The sequence below is a fragment of the Neomonachus schauinslandi genome, chromosome 13 (assembly GCF_002201575.2).
Source record: "Neomonachus schauinslandi chromosome 13, ASM220157v2, whole genome shotgun sequence".
Classification (NCBI taxonomy): domain Eukaryota; kingdom Metazoa; phylum Chordata; class Mammalia; order Carnivora; family Phocidae; genus Neomonachus; species Neomonachus schauinslandi.
The window spans coordinates 16,741,137-16,764,275 of NC_058415.1; the positions used below are offsets into that span (position 1 = coordinate 16,741,137).

At 39.6% G+C, this 23,139-nt stretch overlaps 1 protein-coding gene and 1 pseudogene across 1 annotated transcript in view; both read right to left on the reverse strand.

Moving 5' to 3' along the window:
• TRPM6 (transient receptor potential cation channel subfamily M member 6) overlaps positions 1-23,139 on the reverse strand; it is a 166,838-nt gene that overhangs the window by 70,878 nt on the left and 72,821 nt on the right. The window contains exons 8-14 of the mRNA XM_021694318.1: positions 14,886-15,054; positions 13,692-13,815; positions 11,044-11,116; positions 10,595-10,695; positions 7,697-7,831; positions 6,598-6,651; positions 3,621-3,761 (exon numbers count right to left, since the gene is read on the reverse strand). Coding sequence (XP_021549993.1) covers positions 3,621-3,761; positions 6,598-6,651; positions 7,697-7,831; positions 10,595-10,695; positions 11,044-11,116; positions 13,692-13,815; positions 14,886-15,054 — 797 coding nt within the window. The remainder of the gene's footprint in view (positions 1-3,620; positions 3,762-6,597; positions 6,652-7,696; positions 7,832-10,594; positions 10,696-11,043; positions 11,117-13,691; positions 13,816-14,885; positions 15,055-23,139) is intronic.
• LOC110584292 lies at positions 373-4,004 on the reverse strand (annotated as a pseudogene).

Consider the following 23,139-nt stretch of genomic DNA (forward strand, 5'->3'; position numbering starts at 1 on the left):
TAGGCAATAAAGATTCACAGCTCTGATAAGAAAAAGTTCCCATTCACAAACAACTCCAAGGTTAAGTTAGAAAGTTATGGAACTTCTCCAGATGTTATGCATCACCACTGGAATTCCAGTGATTAGGCCCAATAACAACATAATTTACTGCTTATCAGCATGAAGCTTTCATCAATGAGAAACTAAAAGAAGCTTTCTTGAAGGGGCTGATATAAAAATGGATGATACAAACCATGGGCTTTGAGCTACTTTATTTTTTGAAATAAGAAGACATCAGACTACTGCTTTATTTCAACTTCCAGTACCAAGAACAAAACGAGTTAGTCCAAAGTAAACAACCAGCAACAATAATTTGCCACCTCCTGCTAATACTTAGTATGTTGTCCCAAACCAGTGGCTTATTTTTGCTATCCTCAGATAAAGGACCAGGCTGACAATGAAGTATTCTGTCTCTTTAATCCACACAGCATCGTGCACATTTTTCCTTCTGTGTCCACACAGTCAACATAGTAAGTCTGTCTCAAGAAATGAGGACCGTCAGAGGACCCAAAAATCTCATACAAACCAGGGAACTGAAACACGAAAAGGGTTTTCCATATTCATCCAAAAGAGTTATGGCCATTATAGAACAACTCCTTACACAGCCATCGAAAATATCAGTTCTCCAAGAGAGGCCACCTTTTCCAATAAGAGGCAGGTGTTCCGTGTTATTTTTAAAACTTACAACAAGCTTCTCATATCTATTTTCTTTTTTTTTTAAGATTTTATTTATTTGAGAGAGAGAATGAGAGAGAGAGAGAGAGAGAGCACATGAGGGGGGAGGGTCAGAGGGAGAAGCAGACTCCCCACCGAGTGGAGAGCCCGATGCGGGACTCAATCCCGGGACTCCAGGATCATGACCTGTGCCGAAGGCAGTCGCCCAACCAACTGAGCCACCCAGGCGCCCCCATATCCATTTTCAATGTATCCTTTCTTGGTAAAGAGATTGAGAAATGTGCCACACAGGCAGAAAATTCCACCACTGTGCGTATCAGAATGGAGTTGGTAGCCACGCAATCCGTACTCTGGGTTGTCATCCAAAAGGGGGGTATGAGCTATGAGCTCATAGGGGACAGTGGCTGATACTAACGTGCTCTTTTCCACAAAGTGATGGAAATGAAGATTTGCTGTAACAAAAGCCAGTTCTTCCTCCCTCTTCCATAGCCCTACCAGGCAGCCTGGGTGTAAACAGAAGATCCAAACGAGTCTGTCCCAGCCAGTTGTGGTGGATTCAGTTAAGTTACTCAGGTTCTACTTTGCAATGAAAGAATGCCACCAAGGTCCATTTTTGGAGGGGGTTTTAGACTGGTCCATAAAAACTAGTGTCATACCACACAAATCCAAGGTTGACAATGTGCCTAGCTGTGGCCAATTTTGGCCATACCACATAATGGTCACTGATGAATCGTTTATGGAAAGGTCAGTGCATTCCATGATGTATTCTTTTCCACTTTTTTCTTTCAATATAACTACCCAACCTAAACCAGATATTCCATTTGAACTGGAAGGCCTGTGTAAGGGTGGACAGGTTTGAGAATCTGAGCTACCACTACTTTTGCAGAAGCTCTTTGTTTTTGTGACAGATTCTTTCTTCCCATACCCAGCTTCTTTACCCTCGACCAAGAGTACGTTCACAGATACAGTGGTCTTCTCTGCTGAAATAAGTTTCCAATTAGATCTTTAGGTGAAAAGACAGTTGAAGACATTCTGATCCAAATAAAATGGTCATTGGCCAGATGATAAAAGTGCCTATTCACTCATCCAGTACAGAGCAGGGTCCCGGCATCCAAGTGGGAAAAGATCTTCAGCAAGATTTCTGAAGGCATACTATCCAGAGACACAGAAAGGTTAGCAGACGACTTCTCACAGTGCTTCCCCTGCCTCATACACTGCCTCACGGAAGTCCTGCCCATCGCATATCTGAGGCCTGGCCCCTTTCTGAACCCAGCGGCCAGCCAGTGGCCTCCCGGGGGATGCCCTGGGCTGCGCCGACCCCACGGGGCTCAGCGGCAAATGCAGAGCCTGGAGGCCACGTCAGTGCTGCCCGAGCTACTTTATTTACTCATTTATGTTAGTTTGCATTTTATGGATATAAATTAGACAAAGGAGTGATGGGGTCTGGACTTCTAAAAAATAATACTCAATTTATTATCATGAGTGTTGTGATACAGAATTAATAGCATCATCAGTAGTGATCATGACTATTATTATTAACAGTTACTCTGTACCCTCTATGTTCCAGGAATATGGGTTTTCCGGGTATTATTTAATCCCTTTGACAAATTTATGAGAGATATATTATTATTCCCATTTTACAGATAAGGAAAGTGACACACAGGTTAAACTTCTCACTCAAGATTTTGTAACTACTAACAAGCGAAACTAATAGTCCATCCCAAATCTCTCGGACTCCCAACCATGTATTGGTAGCTGCTATGATCTAACTTACAAGACTTCACTAATAGACTCTACTTCACTAGAAAACAGTCAGAGAAATGGGTAGTAATTTCTCACCATTTCAAAAGAAAAAAAGCACTCGAGGTACTTGCCTAGCAGACTGCCCACCGGGCGACACCAAGGGCACAGTCGGTCCTCACACCTGTCACAGGCAACCTCACAGCAAGATATATTTGGTTTAAGTGAAGGAACTGATACCTCAAGTGCCTCTCCATGCCTTTGAAATCTCAATGAAGATCATTTTCTGTAAGATTTGAGTTTCTTTTTGTTTTGTTCTTTTATTTCTTAAAGACAAGTTGGGCTTTTACTTCACCTGATTCTTTAAAGGTCGAAAGTGGCTTGATATTCTGGACTCTTCCTGTGATCCCATCCCAAACCACCTTTCCAGTTTCATCCTTCACAACCTTCTAGCACGTCGCTGCCAACAAAGGCCTCCTTGTCACTGTCGCTGATGTCCGTAGCACTGTGCCTCTCACTGTCCCTGCTCTTCTCTCAACCCCAGTGCCCCAAACTCCCTTCTCTAACACTTCCATTATCCTCTAAGAAGAAAGGCTCTCTTTGGAAACAACAAATGTTTTCTCTGCTAATCAACCAGGCAGGAACTCTGACTTTACATTCCTAGACTTTCGAAATCTTGATGGAAAATAAAATATGTACAATGTGTATTTTTACATAGCACACTCTGCATGCATTTTCCAACATAACCCCTACACACCTGTCCCAAGTTTGTCATCTCCAGGTTATGGACTACTATGAGTTTAGAGATGGAAGCCCATTAGGCTTTTGCCTTCTACAATTTCAAAAGGAAAGAAAAGAACTGGTCATCTCTCCCTCAAATCCTTCTCAGAACATTACTTCTATGTCAATACAGCACACATTGTATCCTGTTCTGTATGATGCCTAGTTATTCATAAGTCTGTTTCCTGTGAGAGTTTCTGAACCCCTGGTCTTTATGTTCATCCTAAGCCAGCACTATAATTTACATGCAGCAGAGACTCAATAAATGTCAATAAATACAAATGTCCATTTTAGAAGCTATTCCCATCTGAACTTCCTAAGCCATTTTTCTAAGTCTAACTCCTAGTTATCCCATAGTTTATGACGGTACTTATCAATTGTGGTACCTTATGTTTTCTGTAGAGATTGTTGTAGAGGGCTCTGAAACTTTTTCTAGTGTAGCTGCTGCGATACATTCCACCAATGAGGTATTCGATTACCAATCCAATGTCGATCAGTGTTATTCTGTAGCCTGAGAGAAGGGCATGCTGAAACAAAACCATGCAACGTATTTTAACTTTCAGTTCCCGTTTTGCGTCTCCTTTGCCATCTGTTAGAACATAACCCAATCAACTGCAGAGGTAGACTCATACTTTTCAAGCATCTTTACAAACCGATCCATTAGGGGCACCTGGGTGGCTCAGTTGTTGGGCGTCTGCCTTTGGCTCAGGTCATGATCCCAGGGTCCTGGGATCGAGCCCCGCATCGGGCTCCCTGCTTCTCCCTCTCCCACTCCCCCTGCTTGTGTTCCCTCTCTCACTGGGTCTCTGTCAAATAAATAAATAAAATCTTAAAAAAACACAAAACACAAAAACAAACTGATCCATTAATGTGACCAACCACTGACAGAGTCTGCTTGTTTATAAGGAAAAACAAACCTAGCCTTAATGTGTTTTTAATTTCACAGGAATCAAGTGTGTGCTTATATTTGCTCATTCAACTCTCTTTTTTCTCTCTTTCTCTCATGCATAAATATACTTTGTAATAAAACACACTTAAATATAGTATAAAAGATTGTTTTTAACTGGAAATTATATAACTATTACAACAGAAGTAGAATCACTGGAGTATATTGCTAAAATGTGCCATTTTGACATATTATTTTAAATAAAAGTTACTTAAGAGACAGCCTGTACAAGACAGACACTCAGACCCTCCTCTGCTTCCCCGAAAGCAGGAAATAACTCCCCCATGTGAAAGGTACCCTCCTTGTCCCAGGAGATAAAGAGACATCCTTATCACCAGAGATGGGAAATTTAGAGCAGAGAAGCCTGTATAAGTGACCCTTGTTACTTTTTACTAATTTACTACCCCAGACTAAATTCTGTTTAGAATTCCTTACTAATTGAACTTTGTGTTTTTTTCTATTAATCTGTCTCATGTAAAATTTAATTCTTAGGCTAGCTGGAAGAACCTTGGACTGAGGAAAATTTCTTCCTTCAATATACTGAATGTATGTGACCCAAAATTAACATTGGCTTAGATCTTCCATCTCTCTATTGAAATGGCTATAGCACTTTGCACTGTGTTGACTACATCATACACAAAATGAGAACATGGAAGGAAGTAGAATAGAAATAAAGAACGTGGAATGGCAGAACAAAATAAGATATCAAAATATGAGGTTGTGCCAAAACAAATGTTATGGTTGGCAAGAGGGCTGAGCAGATTTCCAAGTACATGGGTCTTAGTCTAAATGAAGATAACTTTGGCCACTTAAAACCCACCTTACTACCTCTTCATAACTGTTAACTTCTCAACTACCATTCACCGTACATTTTTTCATTAAAGTATAATTGACATACAATATCCTATTAGTTTTAGGTACATATCATAGTGATTTAATATTTTTATACATTATGAAATGATCCCCATGATAAGTCTAGTTACCATCTGTTGCCATATAAAGTTATTACAATACTATTGACTATATTCCCTATGCTATACATTACATCCCCATGACTTATTTATTGTCTAACTGGAAGTTTATACCTCTTAATCCCCTTCACCTATTGAGCTTATTACACTGATTCATGAATCAATGTAAATACATTCATAATTTACTTTTTTCAAGGAACACCAAAACTAATGCTCTTTGTTGCTACTAGTTAAAAGCATAGGGGTGCCTGAGTGGCTCAGTCGTTAAGCGTCTGCTTTCCGCTCAGGTCATGATGCTAGGGTCCTGGGATCTAGCCCCGCATCGGGCTCCCTGCTCAGCGGGAAGCCTGCTTCTCCCTCTCCCACTCCCCCTGCTTGTGTTCCCTCTCTTGCTGTCTCTCTCTGTCAAATAAATAAATAAAATCTTTATAAAAATAAAAATAAATAAATAAATGAAAGCATATTTAACCTATTCTATTCCTTTTTCTTCAGTTTACTGTAAAGGAATCAAAGTTCAGGGAAATAATAAGGAAAATCATCTTGATCTGGCATCAATCATGCAAACTAAATTTACATCAGCATGGACACTTTTGCTTACTTCTAATTTGCCAACTAAATGTCTTCCTCTGCGGTCCTTTTATTCTGGCTCTCCCAAGTCAACATAGCCAGAAAGCCCACACTCTCTCCATCAAGACACCAGACTTCCGAGAAATGAGGAAGTACTTTTAAAGTGTGCCATGGATGGAGTTTAATCATGGGAACAAAAAAAGTCTCTCCTAGTTTTCTGCAGATGTGAATAAAAGTTCTTGGTGACTAAAAGAGAAGGAATTAAAGCATAAGAGACTGTTAAAGGTTTGGTAACTAATAGAAGATGATTTTATTTTAAGTCTGATTTAACTCAAAGTTCAGTGAAAACACCATGAGCAAAATATAAGCAAGGTTATAGAGTAGTGGGATTCATCCTGGCTCCCTACAACAATGCTTAGACTCACAAAAGAAGGTAGGGCCTCCAAGCCATCATTCATAGTCAAAACAATAACAAAACAATGAAAATCATATATCAGTCTTCCAATAAACATGACAAGACAAGGAAATTTCTTTATTTTCAGCAAGTATTATCATTGTTGGAAATACTGTTGTATCATGTTGAGGTGAAGTTCTGAAAGTTTTATATGTCTCCGATTCATATTTTATAAGAGAAAATAATCATTAGTTAATGCCACTTACTTGGTGGATCAAATCTTTAAAAATATAAAATAAATTACAAGGAAACAGACTTAAAGAGTATGGTTTGGTGATGAAATTGCTCAGAGCCCCAGGCAAAGAGGGTAGGTAACTCACTAGAAAATCCAAATCTACATTTTACGAAGCAAAATCAGGCAATGCCTCAATCACAAAGCTAAGACAATACACAAAGAAATTTGTACACATTCATAATTACGTTACCTGCTTTACATCTCGGACAAGATGATGCAAGAGCATATTAGTGGGTCCTTGTTTCTGTAATGAAGAAAAGAAAAATTTATTCCTTTTAATTACCATATACTAGGGGGAAAATATTTTATTTCAGAATGCACAAATAACCCAGAATACTGAAAATTTTCTTCAACATCTTTAGTAATGAAGCTTACCCCAATTAATTGTAAGTTATTTCCTAAGAGAAGATATAATTAGATTGAAATATTTTTCAAAGATGTAAAAAAAAAAAGATATATATGTGTAGGTAGTAAAAATATAATTAACCTTATTTTTTTCAAGAGACAAAAATAAATTTTAAGTAATTTGTAACTATCCTTTATCATATATAAACTACACCATTACAAACCCCATCACATAATTACATTCCATCAACAATTACTTATTGAACACTCCTATGTTCAATCCAGCTCTTGAGGGAGTCAGTTAAGAATGTAAGTACTTTCTTCATAGTTTTTACAGTCTAATTGAAGAGAGGGGGGATTTACATGAAAAACTAATTATGAAGATGTATGCTCGAAAAGAGTTGCCAAAAATTTGTACCGTAGGAATAGATCACTGTAAACCGGAGTATTCAAAAAGACAGGGCTTAAAGAGGGCTTTCAAGAAAAGGTAAGATTCAAAGGACAAGGAACAACATTTCAAGAAGGGTGCTTGGCTTGAGCAAATGGTGTTTTTACAATGAGTAAGCTGGTCTAGTTTCAGTAAAGGGTTTGCGTACAAAAGCAGAATTTTAACAGTAGCTGTAGGTCGAGATGCTTCCAACAATTCAATAAAAGCAATTTATTCTTGCTTTAATTATGGTCTTACTGTTGTGTTTTCTTAACTTAGCTTATGTTTCTATTCTGTGTAATTAATTAAAATAAGAAACGCAGAAATGACCATAGGATAAAATGGATTTGGTAAGAATGTTTGTCCTCTGGTTGAGAAATCTGTCTCTCTCTAAGCTATCTTTGCACTTCGATATTCAAAGAGACTTGAACGTTCAATATTTAGCTTAAGCTAAATCTTAAGCTAATTGATAAATGAATCTTAAGGGAGGCGATTGATGGAATATTCCAATACTCACTGTGTTATAGAGCTCCTCCAATCGGGGGATGGTAAGAAAGCGATGGAGGTTCACTCCATATTCTATTAAGAGCTTTACAAAATCCACTCGATCCATTACTAAAGCATCTAACATTGCTTGTTCCAGCGCACCAGCCTTCAGAAGGTAGAAATAAATGAGAGAGAGAGAGAGACAATTAAGAAAGAAGTTTTTTAAAAAGTAGAAATAACTGAAGAATTATAAAGATCTGAACTCAAAACAATGCAGATATAACAATCATAAAATACAGTCTTACTAAGAAATGTTCAGGACCTGATTGAAGAAATGACAAAAAGTGAACTTGAAGGCATAAAAGACACTTAAAGTAAATCCGTTCTTGTACCAGAAGACTGACAATTGTAAAGATCTCACTGCTTCCCAAATTAATGTATAGGTTTAATGCAATTCTAATAAAAATTCAAGGTTTCTTTTTTGTTGTTGTTGCTATTTTAACTTGCCATGTTTTCATTTAAACTATACCCAGTTTCTGAATATATACGGGAAATTAAACACACTCATTTACTTTTACTCTGACCTAAAGTTTTAGTAAAATTATAGTAAAAAGACTTTTTTTTTTTTAAAGACATGAATCCACAAGAACAGGGGGTCCAGGAGTGTCACATTTTGGAAGTTGGAAAGCAGATGGGCAAGTGGTAATTGACTTAGCAGTCCCCAGAAACCCAGAAGGTAAAAGTCCCCAGAAACTGAAACTAGAAAAAAGCCAAGAACCAAACAAATCTATGCCACAGAATTCTGGCGGCTCCAGGATGAAATAAATGTACATATACTGAATCCCTAATGTCGAGATCTTCCCCGTCATCTTCCCCCATTTGACTTCCATTAACACTGGCAGCAAGGTTTTTCCTTATCCAGCCGGGGGATTGGAGGATTCTTTTCTGTAAAGGGACTAAGAGTAAAGGCAGGAATATGCTATCATCTCAGGTCCCCCCAACAAGTGGAAGCCAGATCGCTCCTCTGTCCAAACAGAGCAGTGACCTGGCTTCACCTACAGGCTCAATTTATTTTTGTCTCTTGAAAAAATTTATCTGTAAGCTTCACCTACAGGCTCAATTTATTTTTGTCTCTTTAAAAAATAAGGTTAATTAAATTTTTACTACCTACACATATATCTTTTTTTTTTACATCTTTGAAAAATATTTCAATCTAATTATATCTTCTCTTAGGAAATAACTTACAATTAATTGGGGTAAGCTTCATTACTAAGTAAGTTAAGATTTGTCTTAACTGAAAAATCTACAGTTAAGCTTCACCTACAGGCTCAGAATTTCTAAAGAGCTTTCTCTCCTCCACACTTAAATAAAAAGTCCAGAACAAGCACACCACAAAACATCAATCAGTAAGAATCAGACAATGCAGGAAGAAGAAAAATTCAAAAGAACTATCATTACTATCCTCAGTTGCTTAAAAAAAAAAAAAAAAAAGAAAAGAAAAAAGACAACAAATTTGCTCGTAGAAACTAATAGTATGCTACCAGAAACAAAAAGCTCCATGTAAGGCATGAAAATTAAAGTTGAAGAAATCAACAAAGGAAAAATATGGAAGATAAAAGGAAAAAGATAAGATTAGAGGAGCAGTCCTTAGGTCCAACATTTAAATGCTATGAATTCCAGAAAGAGAACAGAGAAAACAGGAAGGAAATTCCCCAGCATGGAAATCCATGATTGCTAAGTTGAAAGCATGTGCCCAGCATAATGGATATAAAGACTCACAATAGCACACAGCATTGTGAAATCTCAAAACACTAGAAAGAGATTTGTTTGAACTCCCAGAGAGGAAAAAAAAAAAAAAAACGGTCCCAAACAAAGGATCAGAAAACAGAAACATTTTTACTTCTCAATAGCAGTGTTGAATGCTAGCAGCTAAGCATTCAAAATTCTTCAGGAAAATTAGTCCTGATCTTTAAAATATATCCAAACATATATGTTCTCAAAATGTTTATCTTCCATGTTCCCTTTCTCAGAAAGTTACTGAAGGATGCACCTCCTTAAAATAAAGGAGTAAACCAGGGAAGAAGATGACACAGGATACAGAAAACAGGTGCTCTAACATAGAAGAGAGGCAAAGGGAATATCCAATATGATGAAGGTAGATCCCAGCATGACAGCCCAGAACCCGGAGCAGCAGGTAACCAGTCCAGATTGTAGCAGGGAGGACAGGACCACAGACAGAAATGTTGAGAAGTCTCTAAATGAATGAATCAGAAAATAACAATATGACTTGTTATTTAAAACTATGGAGATTTATAAATGTCAATACAATCAAAAAATGTTAAAAACACTTGACTCTTGTGATCAGCAGGGCAGAGAACTACTGTTGTTAGTAGGCTTTTAGTACCATTAGATGTTTTAACTAACATGCATGTATTAGTTTGACTCAAAAATAATATACCTTTGGTAGGGTCACAACTGCAATTTTTAAAAATGAAATGTTAATAGTGATTATCATTAGCACTATAGATAACTTTTTTCTTTCTGCTTTTCTCTGTTTTCACTTATTTCTATTGTGAGTACATATTACACTTTAATGCAAAAATAAGAAAAGCTTCAAGTTTCAAAAAACAATATAAAAATCCAGCCATATTAAAAAAACAATAAAATATCCTTCCATTCTGTCTTTCTCCCAACTTCATTTGCCAGTTTCAATTAGGTTGCAGAGCCTGAGGGGGAAAAAATGATTTTAGGGAGGCAAAGTTGAAGAGAGAAATGTCTCAGGTATCCCTGGGCACCCAGCTACAGAGAAGCTACCTCCACACCCCTCCCAAACCAATCTATCTCTCCTCTGATTTTTTTCTTTGGATCCCCCCCTAACAAAGCCAACACACGAAATATTTTTCTCCAAATAACTTCATTTTCACTATACCTTCCAATGCTGTCCATAAATTAGGATGTGTTTCTTGGCAATGTCCATTCTGTCCCAAGCCATTGCCAGATTTAATTGTTCTGACGCTGTTAAGTTTGTGCCTAGGTTAAAAGAAGGGAACAATCATGTATCTTATTTAAAATATCAACATAGGGTGCCTGGGTGACTCAGTTGGTTGAGCAACTACCTTCAGCTCAGGTCATGATCCTGGAGTCCTGGGATCGAGTCCCGCATCAGGCTCCCTGCTCAGCAGGGAGTCTGCTTCTCCCTCTGACCCTCCCCCCTCTCATGTGCTCTCTCTCTCCTCTCATCCTCTCAAATAAATAAATAAAATCTTTAAAAAAATAAAAATAAAAATAAAATAAAATATCAACATAAAAAAAAAAATACTTCCATGGAACGTGAAAAGCGGAAATGTGGAAGAGATGTAACCCTCTTCAGACACTCACCCTTGAGCAGAGCTGTTAGGATTGCTAAATCAAGGTCTTGCGACTCCTCGGAATCAGCATCAAATATGGTAATCTATGACAGTTGAAAAATAGGTAACCATACATTTTGGGAACTAGTAAAGAAATGTTTTCAAAAAGTCCCCACAAAATGCACTCTAGAGCTAAGGAGTTGAGCAAAACATTAATGTAAAAAAACCACAGAGAGTTAATCTTATTGATTTGTTACTCTCCCTTTTTACTTATAGGAAACTTTTTAAATAGGGTAATGGAGAACTGTGAACACTCAAGGAAAAAAAAAGAAAACCCTCAAGAAATCTATGTATCCTATAGGAAACACATGATAAAACATTACTACACTGAATTTACCATGCATACACTAGAATGAAAAGAAACTCAGTGTCAATTCCTAAGGAAAAAGAAAAAAAAAATCATTCCTTTTGAAGAGATACCATAGGACACCATTCTGCTCACCTCACCTTAGAGACCAAGATTTTTGCTTTTTTAATGAGAGGTGAGCCCTCAAGGATTCATCATAAAATAAGTGAGGCAATTACAATGCACCCAATGAACAAGTAGAAAGGGCAGGACATGCCTCCTGCCATGAGACTAATTTTTGTAAGACAAATAAGGATTTTTATTTATGATTGTAAAAGTGCCTGGGGGCTCAATCGGTTGAGCGCCCAACTCTTGGTTTTGGCTCAGGTCATGATCTCAGGGTCTAAGATCAAGCCCTGCGTGGGGCTCCACACTCAGTACGGAATCTGCTTACAATTCTCTCTCCCTCTGCCCCTCCCCACTCCTCAAACAAATAAATAAAAAGAAAAAAAAAAAAAGGTTGCCTGCTATTAATGAATGTATCTCAGTCTTTCTAAGTGAAAATATGTTTTATATAGTACAGGGAACTATTCAACAAAAAGAGCCATGTCTGGCAAGCCCAGATAGACCACTAACTAGCCAGTCTGAGGGAAACATCTTTAGATGTGGATTTCTCATCCACAAGGTGAGAGGAACCCACTGAATAATCTCTAAGGTCCCATAAAGGTAGAAAAACTATGCTTCCGCAATTCAGGTATTAGTTCCCTCCAACTAACCGCCCCTCTATGTGCATGAATAAAATCAATTCTCAATTATGCAGGAGCTGAGGACCTACTTCCTAAGATGTGCAAAGCCTTCGGCACCTACTCTAGTCTCCTTTTGGTCATTACACCCTTCATTACTCTCTTTGATGATAGGAAGACACAAATATAAGGGTGATCTCTTTAAGATGTCCGTTTCTTATTGATTTCTGCAGGAAGTATCAAATGTAGTAGAGCAGGTACAGGATTTCAACTCTGTGCCCATGTGTCTATTTTACTGTTCTGTAACTGCATGACTCTGGGAAAATCACTTAAATTCTCTAGGTTCCAGCTTTGGCATCTCTGAAACTGGAATAAACAATCACTGCCATATTGAACTCACTCATGGGGCCACTTCAAGGTAAAAAAAAATACATTTGAAAACATGTTGTTAATTGTAGACATGGTTGTTATTTTTGTTGTTATTGGGTCAACTGAAACTAAGTGTTTATCACTATGTTTAGCCATGCTTTGTCCAGCCTAAACTGGTTCAATTGTTTATTTTTGTGGGTTTTTTTGTTGTTTTCATTGTTTTTTTGAGGCCAGGTGCTTAAGTATTACCAAAATCTTGAAAGATTTGGTCTAGCCTCTGAAATCTGGAAAGATCACTATGAATCATGACATATTTATATATTTACTAGAATTGTTGGCTTCATCTCATCCAAGTCATTGATAAAAATTTTGATCAGGGCACCTGGGTGGCTCAGTTGGTTAAGCGACTGCCTTTGGCTCAGGTCATGATCCTGGAGTCCCGGGATCGAGTCCCGCATCGGGCTCCCTGCTCAGCAGGGAGTCTGCTTCTCCCTCTGACCCTCCTCCCTCTCATGCTCTCTGTCTCTCATTCTCTCTCCGGCAAATAAATAAAATCTTAAAAAAAAAAAAAATTTGATCAAAGTACCCTAAAACGCTAAAATCTTTTCCAGAATCTACGTTATGCTCACAACCCAGAGTTTGTGGCCTCCATTTTCTGTCCCAGAGTATATTCTTATACTTCCCATTGTTCAGTGCATCCCCAAAGATCTCCTGTGGGATGTACTCAGATGTTATGATGCAGTCACCTAAGCCAGCAGACTGGACTTAAGACATGGAACTATTCTTTTACCCTCTGAAAATATTTATGTGTGATCTTCACTAAATGTGGTCACTTTTCTGTAATACTGCCATACTAGGGTTTTTGTTTGTTTGTTTTCCTAACTGCAGTCTAAAATTTGAAGCATTGCGGGGAGGTGGGCAGGGGAGGGAATAAAAAGCCAAGTTTACTCAACTAAGGGTCAAGTTCTACAGAGTTATATAACAATCAAATTAAAATTAAAAACTCCTTATTTTGGGGATGACTGGCTGGCTCAATCGGAAGAGTGTGTGACTCTTGATCACGGGGTCATGAGTTCAAGCCCCACATTGGTATAGAGATTACTTTAAAAAATAAAATCTTTTTTTAAAAAACTCATTTTTAAAAGTTGTGGAAATAAATATTACAATTGATGCAAATTATCAGTTTTAAAGTCATTTGAGTTATCAACTCATCATACTCACAGAATCCCTGTGTACCATACACTCCATTAGAATCTGAAAAAGGTGCTTGGACTGTTTAAGACTAAAGTTGAAAGTGTTCTGAATCATGCAGATGATCTCCTCCTTCACCTGAGGACGTAGGGCCCTGAGAGAGAGAGAAATGGTCATGACTTGGCACAATGCAGAGGAGGGAACAAGCCAGCAACTTCAGGGCAAGAGCACCTGTGGGTCCCATCTGACTGAGAAGGTTTCCATGGACAGTTCTGCTCTGAGAGCAAGTGGGCAGGAAGCAAAGGGAAGCAAGGTACCAGGTGAGGCCGAATCTGAAAGCGAGCACAGGTGGATCTGCCATGATCCTGGAAAGAATGCACTCTGGGGCAAGGTTCCCGAGCTGACAGATTTCCAATACATGTTTCCTTAAGTAAATCGGTGGGGTCAATATTTTAGTTCATAGGCATTATATTTACTCACACAGGAGAAAGACCACACTTTTGAAATTGGAAAAATCACACTAGTTATAGGGCTAGCTAGAGAAAAGTGACAGTTTTATTCAAAAGGCTAAAGAATTAAAACCTTAGGGTGCCTGGGTGGCTCAGTCAGTTAAGCATCTGTCTTAGGCTAAGGTCATGATCCCAAGGTCCCAGGATCAAGTCCCACATCAGGCTCCCTGCTCAGTGGGGAGTCTGCTTCTCCCTCACTCCTGCTTGTGCTCTCTCTCTCCCCCTTTCTCTCTCAAATAAATAAATAAAATCTTTTTTTTTTTTTTAATAAACACAACATATATTAATGCCAGTATGCTGGTTTCCCCAATTCCTGCTATTTTTACTAATGGCAAATGAATCTGAAGGTGATCTGGGGCCAGCACTGGTCTCCTCACTCACTGCAGGGTTTTTTCAGCTTTACAGACCAACTGCAGGAGCATCTCCTCCCTCACTACCCCGTGGAAGTGCTCCCCCGCCCACCCCCAGCAGCTCAGACAGGGTTCAAGAGCCCCTGAGAGAGGCAGGCCATTCTTCGGCGAAAGAAACAGCAACTTGCATCAGCGGAGGGCATTTGGACATTAATCAATACATAAAAAAATCACTGAAAAATTAATTCCAGTCTCAATCTCTGTCCCCCAAGGATATGTGGCCCACCCAAAAGCAGAGCTTAAGGAACTAAAATGGATGAATAAATCGTTACCGTGGTTTCAAAACTGAGGAGTCAGCAACTCACCCTTCATCTGCTATGTGTTTGTGGGTGAAGGCCAGGAGGTCGGCGGCCCTGCCCGTACCATCACAAACCACCACCGGATCTTCGTCCCTCACTGTTTCCCACACAGCGAGGATGACATTGGGACCTCCTTCTACCACCAGCCCCACCACGGGTACACCTTGTCTTGAACCTATTTCAGAGGACAAACAATACCAAAGTGTTACAAAGATGCTGGCCAATCATCCATTTTGCTTTCCTGGGCACAAGTCTTTCAATCACCCCAGATACCGGTTACCTGAGCTCACCCTTCTTCCTTCCTTGCCTCACTCAGGCTTCCCTAGTTCAAGACCGAGTCAGAAGCTTGCACTCTCAATAAAGTCGCAGAAATATGGTGAGAGCACCTTCAAGCTTTCCCCTGTTAAAAAGGTAGCTAAAGGTTTTCACTAGTTAAAAAAAAATTTTAAGTAGTCTTCAAGAAATTTCTACTTTTTGGGGGCGCCTGGGTGGCTCAGTTGGTTAAGCGACTGCCTTCGGCTCAGGTCATGATCCTGGGGTCCTGGGATTGAGTCCCGTATTGGGCTCCCTGCTCGGCGGGGAGTCTGCTTCTCCCTCTGACCCTCCCCCGTCTCATGCTCTATCTCATTCTCTCTCTCAAATAAATAAATAAAAATCTTTAATAAAAAAAAATTTCTACTTTTCATTGTGGAAAACTTCAAACATATCTTGGGGGGGGGGAAAAAAACCAGAATGATATAATGGATCCCAACGTATCTATCACTCACCTCCAAAAATGATCTACATTTTGCCAATTTAATCAACTTCTAATGATGATTATTTCTAAGAACAAGATGGGATGGGTAACTCTCACAGACTTTTATATTTCAACATATTCCATTTTTCACTATTTAAATTTCTTATCACAAGTATACATTATTTTATTAAAGTAAAGAAGACAAAAAAAAAAAAAAAAGGAAAGACCACAGAGTCATTCTTCTTGAAAAGATATTAAGTGGAAAAAAAGTTACAGAATGATACATATAGTAAGATCCTTTTTATATTTTTAAAACCACATACATGAGTATATATTTTATATATGTTTGCATAATTTATATTTATGTATATGTAAATATATTTATTATATATACATATCCATATATCCATTTCTTTATATATATATATAATATATATATACACACAGAAAACTCTGGGAGGGTACACATCAAACTATTAAAAATGGAGAAAGGAGGGAAGGATTTGGGGAAACGTTGAAAAGGGACCTTGTTTATTTGGTAGACTTATATTTTTTAAGATTTTTTTTTTAGTTTTTATTAGAGAGAGAGAGTACAAGCAGGGGGAGCAGCAGGTAGAGGGAGAAAGAGAAGCAGGCTCCCCATTCAGCAGGGAGCCCGACGTGGGGCTTGATCCCAGGACCCTGGAATCATGACCTGCCCCAAAGGCAGCCGCTTAACGAACTGAGCCACCCAGGTGCCCCTATTCTGTAGACTTGATTAAACTTTTACCCAACACATGTATTAATATATTTAAATCAATATATTATTTTTCAAAAGCAGAAAAATCAGCAGGCAATACCACACTCACACCTGGGCATCAGAGGACATTATCCTGGGCCCCAAGTCTAACAGTCCTCATCTGGCCGTGCCCCTCCCCTCACAGTGAAGAGTCTATAGGACCAACGTTTGAGGGAAGCCTGTAGCTTCTCCCCTACTTACTAGAATGCCACAGACCCCAAAATTCTTGCTTCCAGGAGCTGCCTGAGCCTCTGCCCCAGATATGTGCTCCCTCAGGACATACTTGCCAATGACTCTGGGGTAGAGCTCTACAGGACAGGTGGGTAGAGCTTGGACATACAGGCTGGGGTGTGCAGGTGAGCACGTGTGTGTCAAGGCCCTGGCACAGAGGGATGGGGCCAAGGGCAGAAAGAGAAGCAGAGAGCAGGCTTTGTGTAGGCCAGGGCGACAGTCCTGGCTCTAGCTCAATACTCCCAAATTTCCAAGATGCTGAACTCAAACCTGGCCTTCCAGTTATATGTACAAATGTAAAAGGATAAAATATTATGTAGTTTGTTAGCTTGATTTAAAGCTTTTAAATATTCAGACATATACTATGTGGGCTTTCCTGTGTGCCCTTGTCCTGGACTCCACAAATGTTTGGTGGGGTGGGAGGTAGGCGGGGGGGGGGGGGGCTGGGGGGCACCTGTTAGCAGGTATCCAAACACATAATTCAGTCTGTTTAACTGCTTTGACATTCTACTTCTTTTCCTCTTCCATGGATTTCCACCTCATTATTTTCTCCTTGTCACTAAAAAGTGAATCTAAGATATACCGATTGATAGTCATGGGATTCCTCTAATAATATTAGCTAAATGAGATGAAGAAAATGATACATTAACTCATAAAAGTAATAGAAGAAAAATCAGATAAACATTCCATTAATCATAAAATACTGACATGGATGGAAAAAACTTTTTAAGAGAATCTCTTATACCTTATATAATGAAATACTATGCAGCCATTAAAAATATGTTAAACTGAGAAGGAAAGATGGCGGAGGAGTAGGGGACCCTATTTCAACTGGTCCCCGGAATTGAGCTGGATATCTACCAGACCACTCTGAGCACCCACAAAACCAGCCTGAGATGTAAGAAGATCTGGATCTCTACAAACAGAATATCACAGGCGATTGGTTTTGAGGTATGAAGTGGGGAGCCGTGATTCCACGGGCAGATATCAGAGGATAAATGGCAGCGGGAGGGTGCCTGGCTGTGGGGATCCTACACCGCCGGTGAGTGACAGCCTCGCGCGCTGTGGACGGGGCACAGACTCCCAGACCAGTAGTGGCAGGGAAAGGACTTTAGGGCAGCCGCTGGGGCCGAATCCTGGAGTGGCGGGGTCACGAGCACAAACTGGGAGCGGCTGGCAGTTTTAGAAGCACAAAGGGCAGAGACGTGCCCCGACCTGGAGGCAGGACTGGGAGTGCTGCGGAGGGGCACACAACCCAGGACGCTGCAGTTTATAGCAGCACGGACAGAAACGGAGACAGTGTGGCCTGGAGAGCTCACTGAAGAACAGACTGTGGTCTCTCTGCTCTGAGGCAGAGGGTTGGAAATGGTCTCTTCTGCTCTGACTCGTGGAAGAGACGCGGAAAGCCGCCAGGGAAAGCCGCCAGAGAACAAAAGCCCCCAAAACTGATTCCCACTGAGCCCATCCCCCGCCACAGGGGTGCAGGGCAACTCCGCCCAAACAGGGTTGCCTGAGTAACAGTGCGGCAGGCCCCTCCCCCAGAAGACAGGCTGGGGAAACAAGAGGCCAGCAACCCTAAGGTCCCAAGAAAACAGGTGCATCTTGCTTGGGTTCTGGTCAATAATTTGGACTCTATACATTCCCACAACCACCCCTCCACAGAATGACCAGGAGGAGGAACCCCCAAAATAGAAAAGACTCAGAGATCATGACTTATGCTGCAGATTTACAAATGGATGCAGATATAACCAAGATGTCGGAGATGGAATTCAGGCTAGCAATTGTGCAGACAGTGGCTAGAATGGAGAAATCAATTAATGGCAACATAGAGTCTCTAAAGGCAGAAATGAAAGCTGAATTGGCAGAACTTAAAAATGCTATCAATGAGATCCAATCCAATCTAGATAATCTAACAGCTAGGGTAACTGAGGCAGAAGAACGAATAAACGACCTGGAAGACAATATAATAGATAAAAAGGGAAAAGAGGAGACCAGGGAAAAACAACTGAGAATCCATGAAAATAGAATCAGAGACATAAGTGACACCATGAAGCGTTCCAATGTCAGAATAATTGGAATCCCGGAGGGAGTGGAGAGAGAGAGAGAGAGGACTAGAAGATGTATTTGAGCAAATCGTAGCTGAGAACTTCCCTAATCTGGGGAATGAAACAAACATTTGCCTCCTAGAGGCAGAGAGGACCCCTCCCAAGATCAAGGAAAACAGGCCAACACCCTGGCATGTAACAGTAAAACCTGCAAATCTTAGAACCAAGGAAACCATCTTAAGGGCAGTTAGGGGGAAGAGATTCCTTACGTACAGAGGGAGGAACATCAGAATAAGGTCAGACCTATCCACAGAGACCTGGCAAGCCAGAAAGGCCTGGCAAGACATATTCAGGGTACTAAATGAGAAGAACATGCAGCCAAGAATACTTTATCCAGCAAGGCTTTCATTTAGAATGGATGGAGAGATGCAGAGCTTCCACGACCGGCAGAACCTGAAAGAATATGTGACCACTAAGCCGGCCCTGCAAGAAATATTAAGGGGGGGTTCTATAAAAGGAGAAAGACCCCAAGAGTGATCTACAACAGAAATTTACAGGGACAATCTACAAAAACAACATCTTCACAGGCAACATGATGACAATTAACTCATATCTTTCAATAATCACTCTCAATGTGAATGGCCTAAATGTTCCCATAAAATGGCACAGGGTTGCAGATTGGATAAAAAGACAGGACCCATCCATATGCTGCCTACAAGAGACTCATTTTGAACCTAAAGATACATCCAGACTGAAAGTGAAGGGATGGAGATCCATCTTCCATGCCAGCGGACCTCAAAAGAAAGCTGGGGTAGCAATTCTTATATCAGACAAATTAGATTTTAAACTAAAGTCTGTAATTAGAGACACAGAAGGACACTATATCATTCTTAAAGGGTCTATTCAACAAGAAGATCTAACAATTATAAATATCTATGCCCCCAACATGGGAGCAGCCATCTACATAAGCCAACTGTTAACCAAAATAAAGAGTCATATTGATAACAATATGTTAATTGTAGGAGACCTCAGTACTCCACTCTCAGCAATGGACAGATCATCTAAGCAGAAAATCAACAAGGAAACAAGAGCTTTGAATGATACACTGGACCAGATGGACCTCATAGATATTTACAGAACATTCCACCCTAAAACAACAGAATACTCATTCTTCTCGAGCACACATGGAACTTTCTCCAGAATAGACCATATACTGGGTCACAAATCAGGTCTCAACCGATACCAAAAGATTGAGATTATTCCCTGCATATTCTCAGACCACAGTGCTTTAAAACTGGAACTCAATCATAAGAAAAAATTTGGCAGAAATTCAAACACTTGGAAGCTAAAGACCACTCTGCTCAAGAATGTTTGGGTCAACCAGGAAATCAAAGAAGAACTTAAACAATTCATGGAAATCAATGAGAACGAAAACACATCGGTCCAAAACCTATGGGATACTGCAAAGGCGGTCCTAAGGGTGAAATACATAGCCATCCAAGCCTCACTCAAAAAAATAGAAAAATCCCGAATTCACCAACTAACTCTACACCTTAAAGAACTAGAGAAAAAGCAAGAAATGATGCCTAAGCCACGCATTAGAAGAGAAATAATTAAAATTAGAGCAGAAATCAATGAATTAGAAACCAGAAACACAGTAGATCAGATCAAAGAAACTAGAAGTTGGTTCTTTGAAAGAATTAATAAGATCGATAAACCACTGGCCAGACTTATCCAAAAGAAAAGAGAAAGGACCCAAATTAATAAAATTATGAATGAAAGGGGAGAGATCATGACTAACACCAAGGAAATAGAAACAATTTTTAGAAATTATTATCAACAATGATATGCCAATAAACTGAGCAATCTGGATGAAATGGAGGCCTTCCTGGAAACCTATAAGCTGTCAAGACTGAATCAGGAAGAAATCGACAACCTGAATAGGCCAAAAACCAGTAACGAGATTGAAGAAGTGATCAAAAACCTCTCAAAAAACAAGAGACCAGGGACTGATGGATTCCCTGGGGAATTCTACTAAGCATTCAAAGAAGAAATAATACCTATTCTGCTGAAGCTGTTTCAAAAAACAGAAACAGAAGGAAAACTTCCAAACTCATTCTATGAGGCCAGCATTACCTTAATCCCCAAACCAGGCAAAGACCCCATCAAAAAGGAGAATTTCAGACTGGTATCCCTGGTGAACATGGATTCCAAAATCCTCAACAAAATCCTAGCTAATAGGATCCAACAATACATTAAAAGGATCATCCACCACGACCAAGTAGGATTTATTCCCGGGATGCAAGGGTGGTTGAACATTCGCAAATCAATCAATGTGATAGAACACATTAATAAGAGGAGGGAGAAGAACCATATGGTCCTCTCAATTGATGCAGAAAAAGCATTCGACAAAATGCAACATCCTTTCCTGATTAAAACTCTTCAGAGAATAGGGATAGAGGGAACATTCCTCAAGTTCATAAAATCCATCTATGAAAAACCTACAGCAAATATCATCCTCAATGGGGAAAAGCTGAGAGCCTTTCCCTTAAGATCAGAACACGTCAAGGGTGCCCACTCTTGCCACTTTTGTTCAACATACTACTAGAAGTCCTAGCAACAGCAATCAGACAACAAAAAGAAATAAAAGGTATTCAAATTGGCAAAGAAGAAGTCAAACTCTCTCTTTTCACAGACGACATGATACTTTATGTGGAAAACCCAAAAGACTCCACCCCCAAATTACTAGAACTCATACAGCAATTCAGTAATGTGGCAGGATACAAAATCAATGCACAGAAATCAGTTGCTTTCTTATACACTAACAACACAACTGTAGAAAGAGAAATTAGAGAAACGATTCCATTTACAATAGCACCAAAAACCATAAGATACCTCGGAATAAACCTAACCAAAGAGGTAAAGGATCTATACTCTAAGAACTACAAATCACTCATGAAAGGAATTGAAGAAGATACAAAAAGATGGAAAAATATTCCATGCTCATGCATCAGAAGAATAAACACTGTTAAAATGTCTATGCTACCCAGAGCAATCTATACCTTCAATGCCATCCCGATCAAAATTCCAAAGACATTTTTCAAAGTGCTGGAACAAACGATCCTAAAATTTGTATGGAATCAGAAAAGACCCCGAATCACCAAGGAAATGTTGAAAAGGAAAAACAAAGCTGGGGGCATCACATTGCCCGATTCCAAGCTGTATTACAAAGCTGTGATCACCAAGACAGCATGGTACTGGCACAAAAACTGACATATAGTCCAATGGAACAGAATAGAGAACCCAGATATGGACCCTCAACTCTATGGTCAAATAATCTTTGACAAAGCAGGAAAAAACATGCAATGGAAAAAAGACAGTCTCTTCAATAAATGGTGCTGGGAAAATTGGACAGCCACATGCAGAAGAATGAAACTCGACCATTCTCTAACACCATTCACAAAGATAAGCTCAAAGTGGATGAAAGACCTCAATGTGAGACAGGAATCCATCGAAATCCTAGAGGAGAACATAGGCAGTAACCTCTTTGACACCGCCCACAGCAACTTCTTTCAAGATACATCTCCAAAACCTAGTGAAACAAAAGCAAAAATGAACTTTTGGGACTTCATCAAGATAAAAAGCTTCTGCACAGCAAAGGAAACAGTCAACAAAACAAAGAGGCAACCCACAGAATGGGAGAAGATATTTGCAAATGACACTACAGATAAAGGGCTGGTATCCAAGATCTATAAAGAACTTCTCAAACTCAACAACCAAAAAACAAATAATCAAGTCAAAAAGTGGGCAGAAGACATGAAAAGAGACTTCTCTGAAGAAGACATACAAATGGCTAACAGACACATGAAAAAATGTTCATCATCATTAGCCATCAGGGAAATCCAAATCAAAACCACACTGAGATACCACCTTACACCAGTTAGAATGGCAAAAATGGACAGGGAAAGAAACAATAAATGTTGGAGAGGTTGTGGAGAAAGGGGAACCCTCTTACACTGTTGGTGGGAATGTGAGTTGGTACAGCCACTTTGGAAAACAGTGTGGAGGTTCCTCAAAAATTTAAAAATAGAGCTACCCTATGACCCAGCAATTGCACTACTGGGTATTTACCCCAAAGACATAGATGTAGTGAAAAGAAGGGCCATATGCACCCCAATGTTCATAGCAGCAATGTCCGCAATAGCCAAACTGTGGAAAGAGCTGAGATGCCCTTCAACAGATGCATGGATAAAGAAGATGTGGTCCATATATACAATGGAATATTACTCAGCCATCAGAAAGGATGAATACCCAACTTTTACTTCAACATGGATGGGACTGGAGGAGATTATGCTAAGTGAAATAAGTCAAGCAGAGAAAGTCAATTATCATATGATTTCACTTCTTTGTGGAACATAAGGAATAGCATGGAGGACATTCAGAGAAGGAAGGGAAAAATGGGGGGGGGGG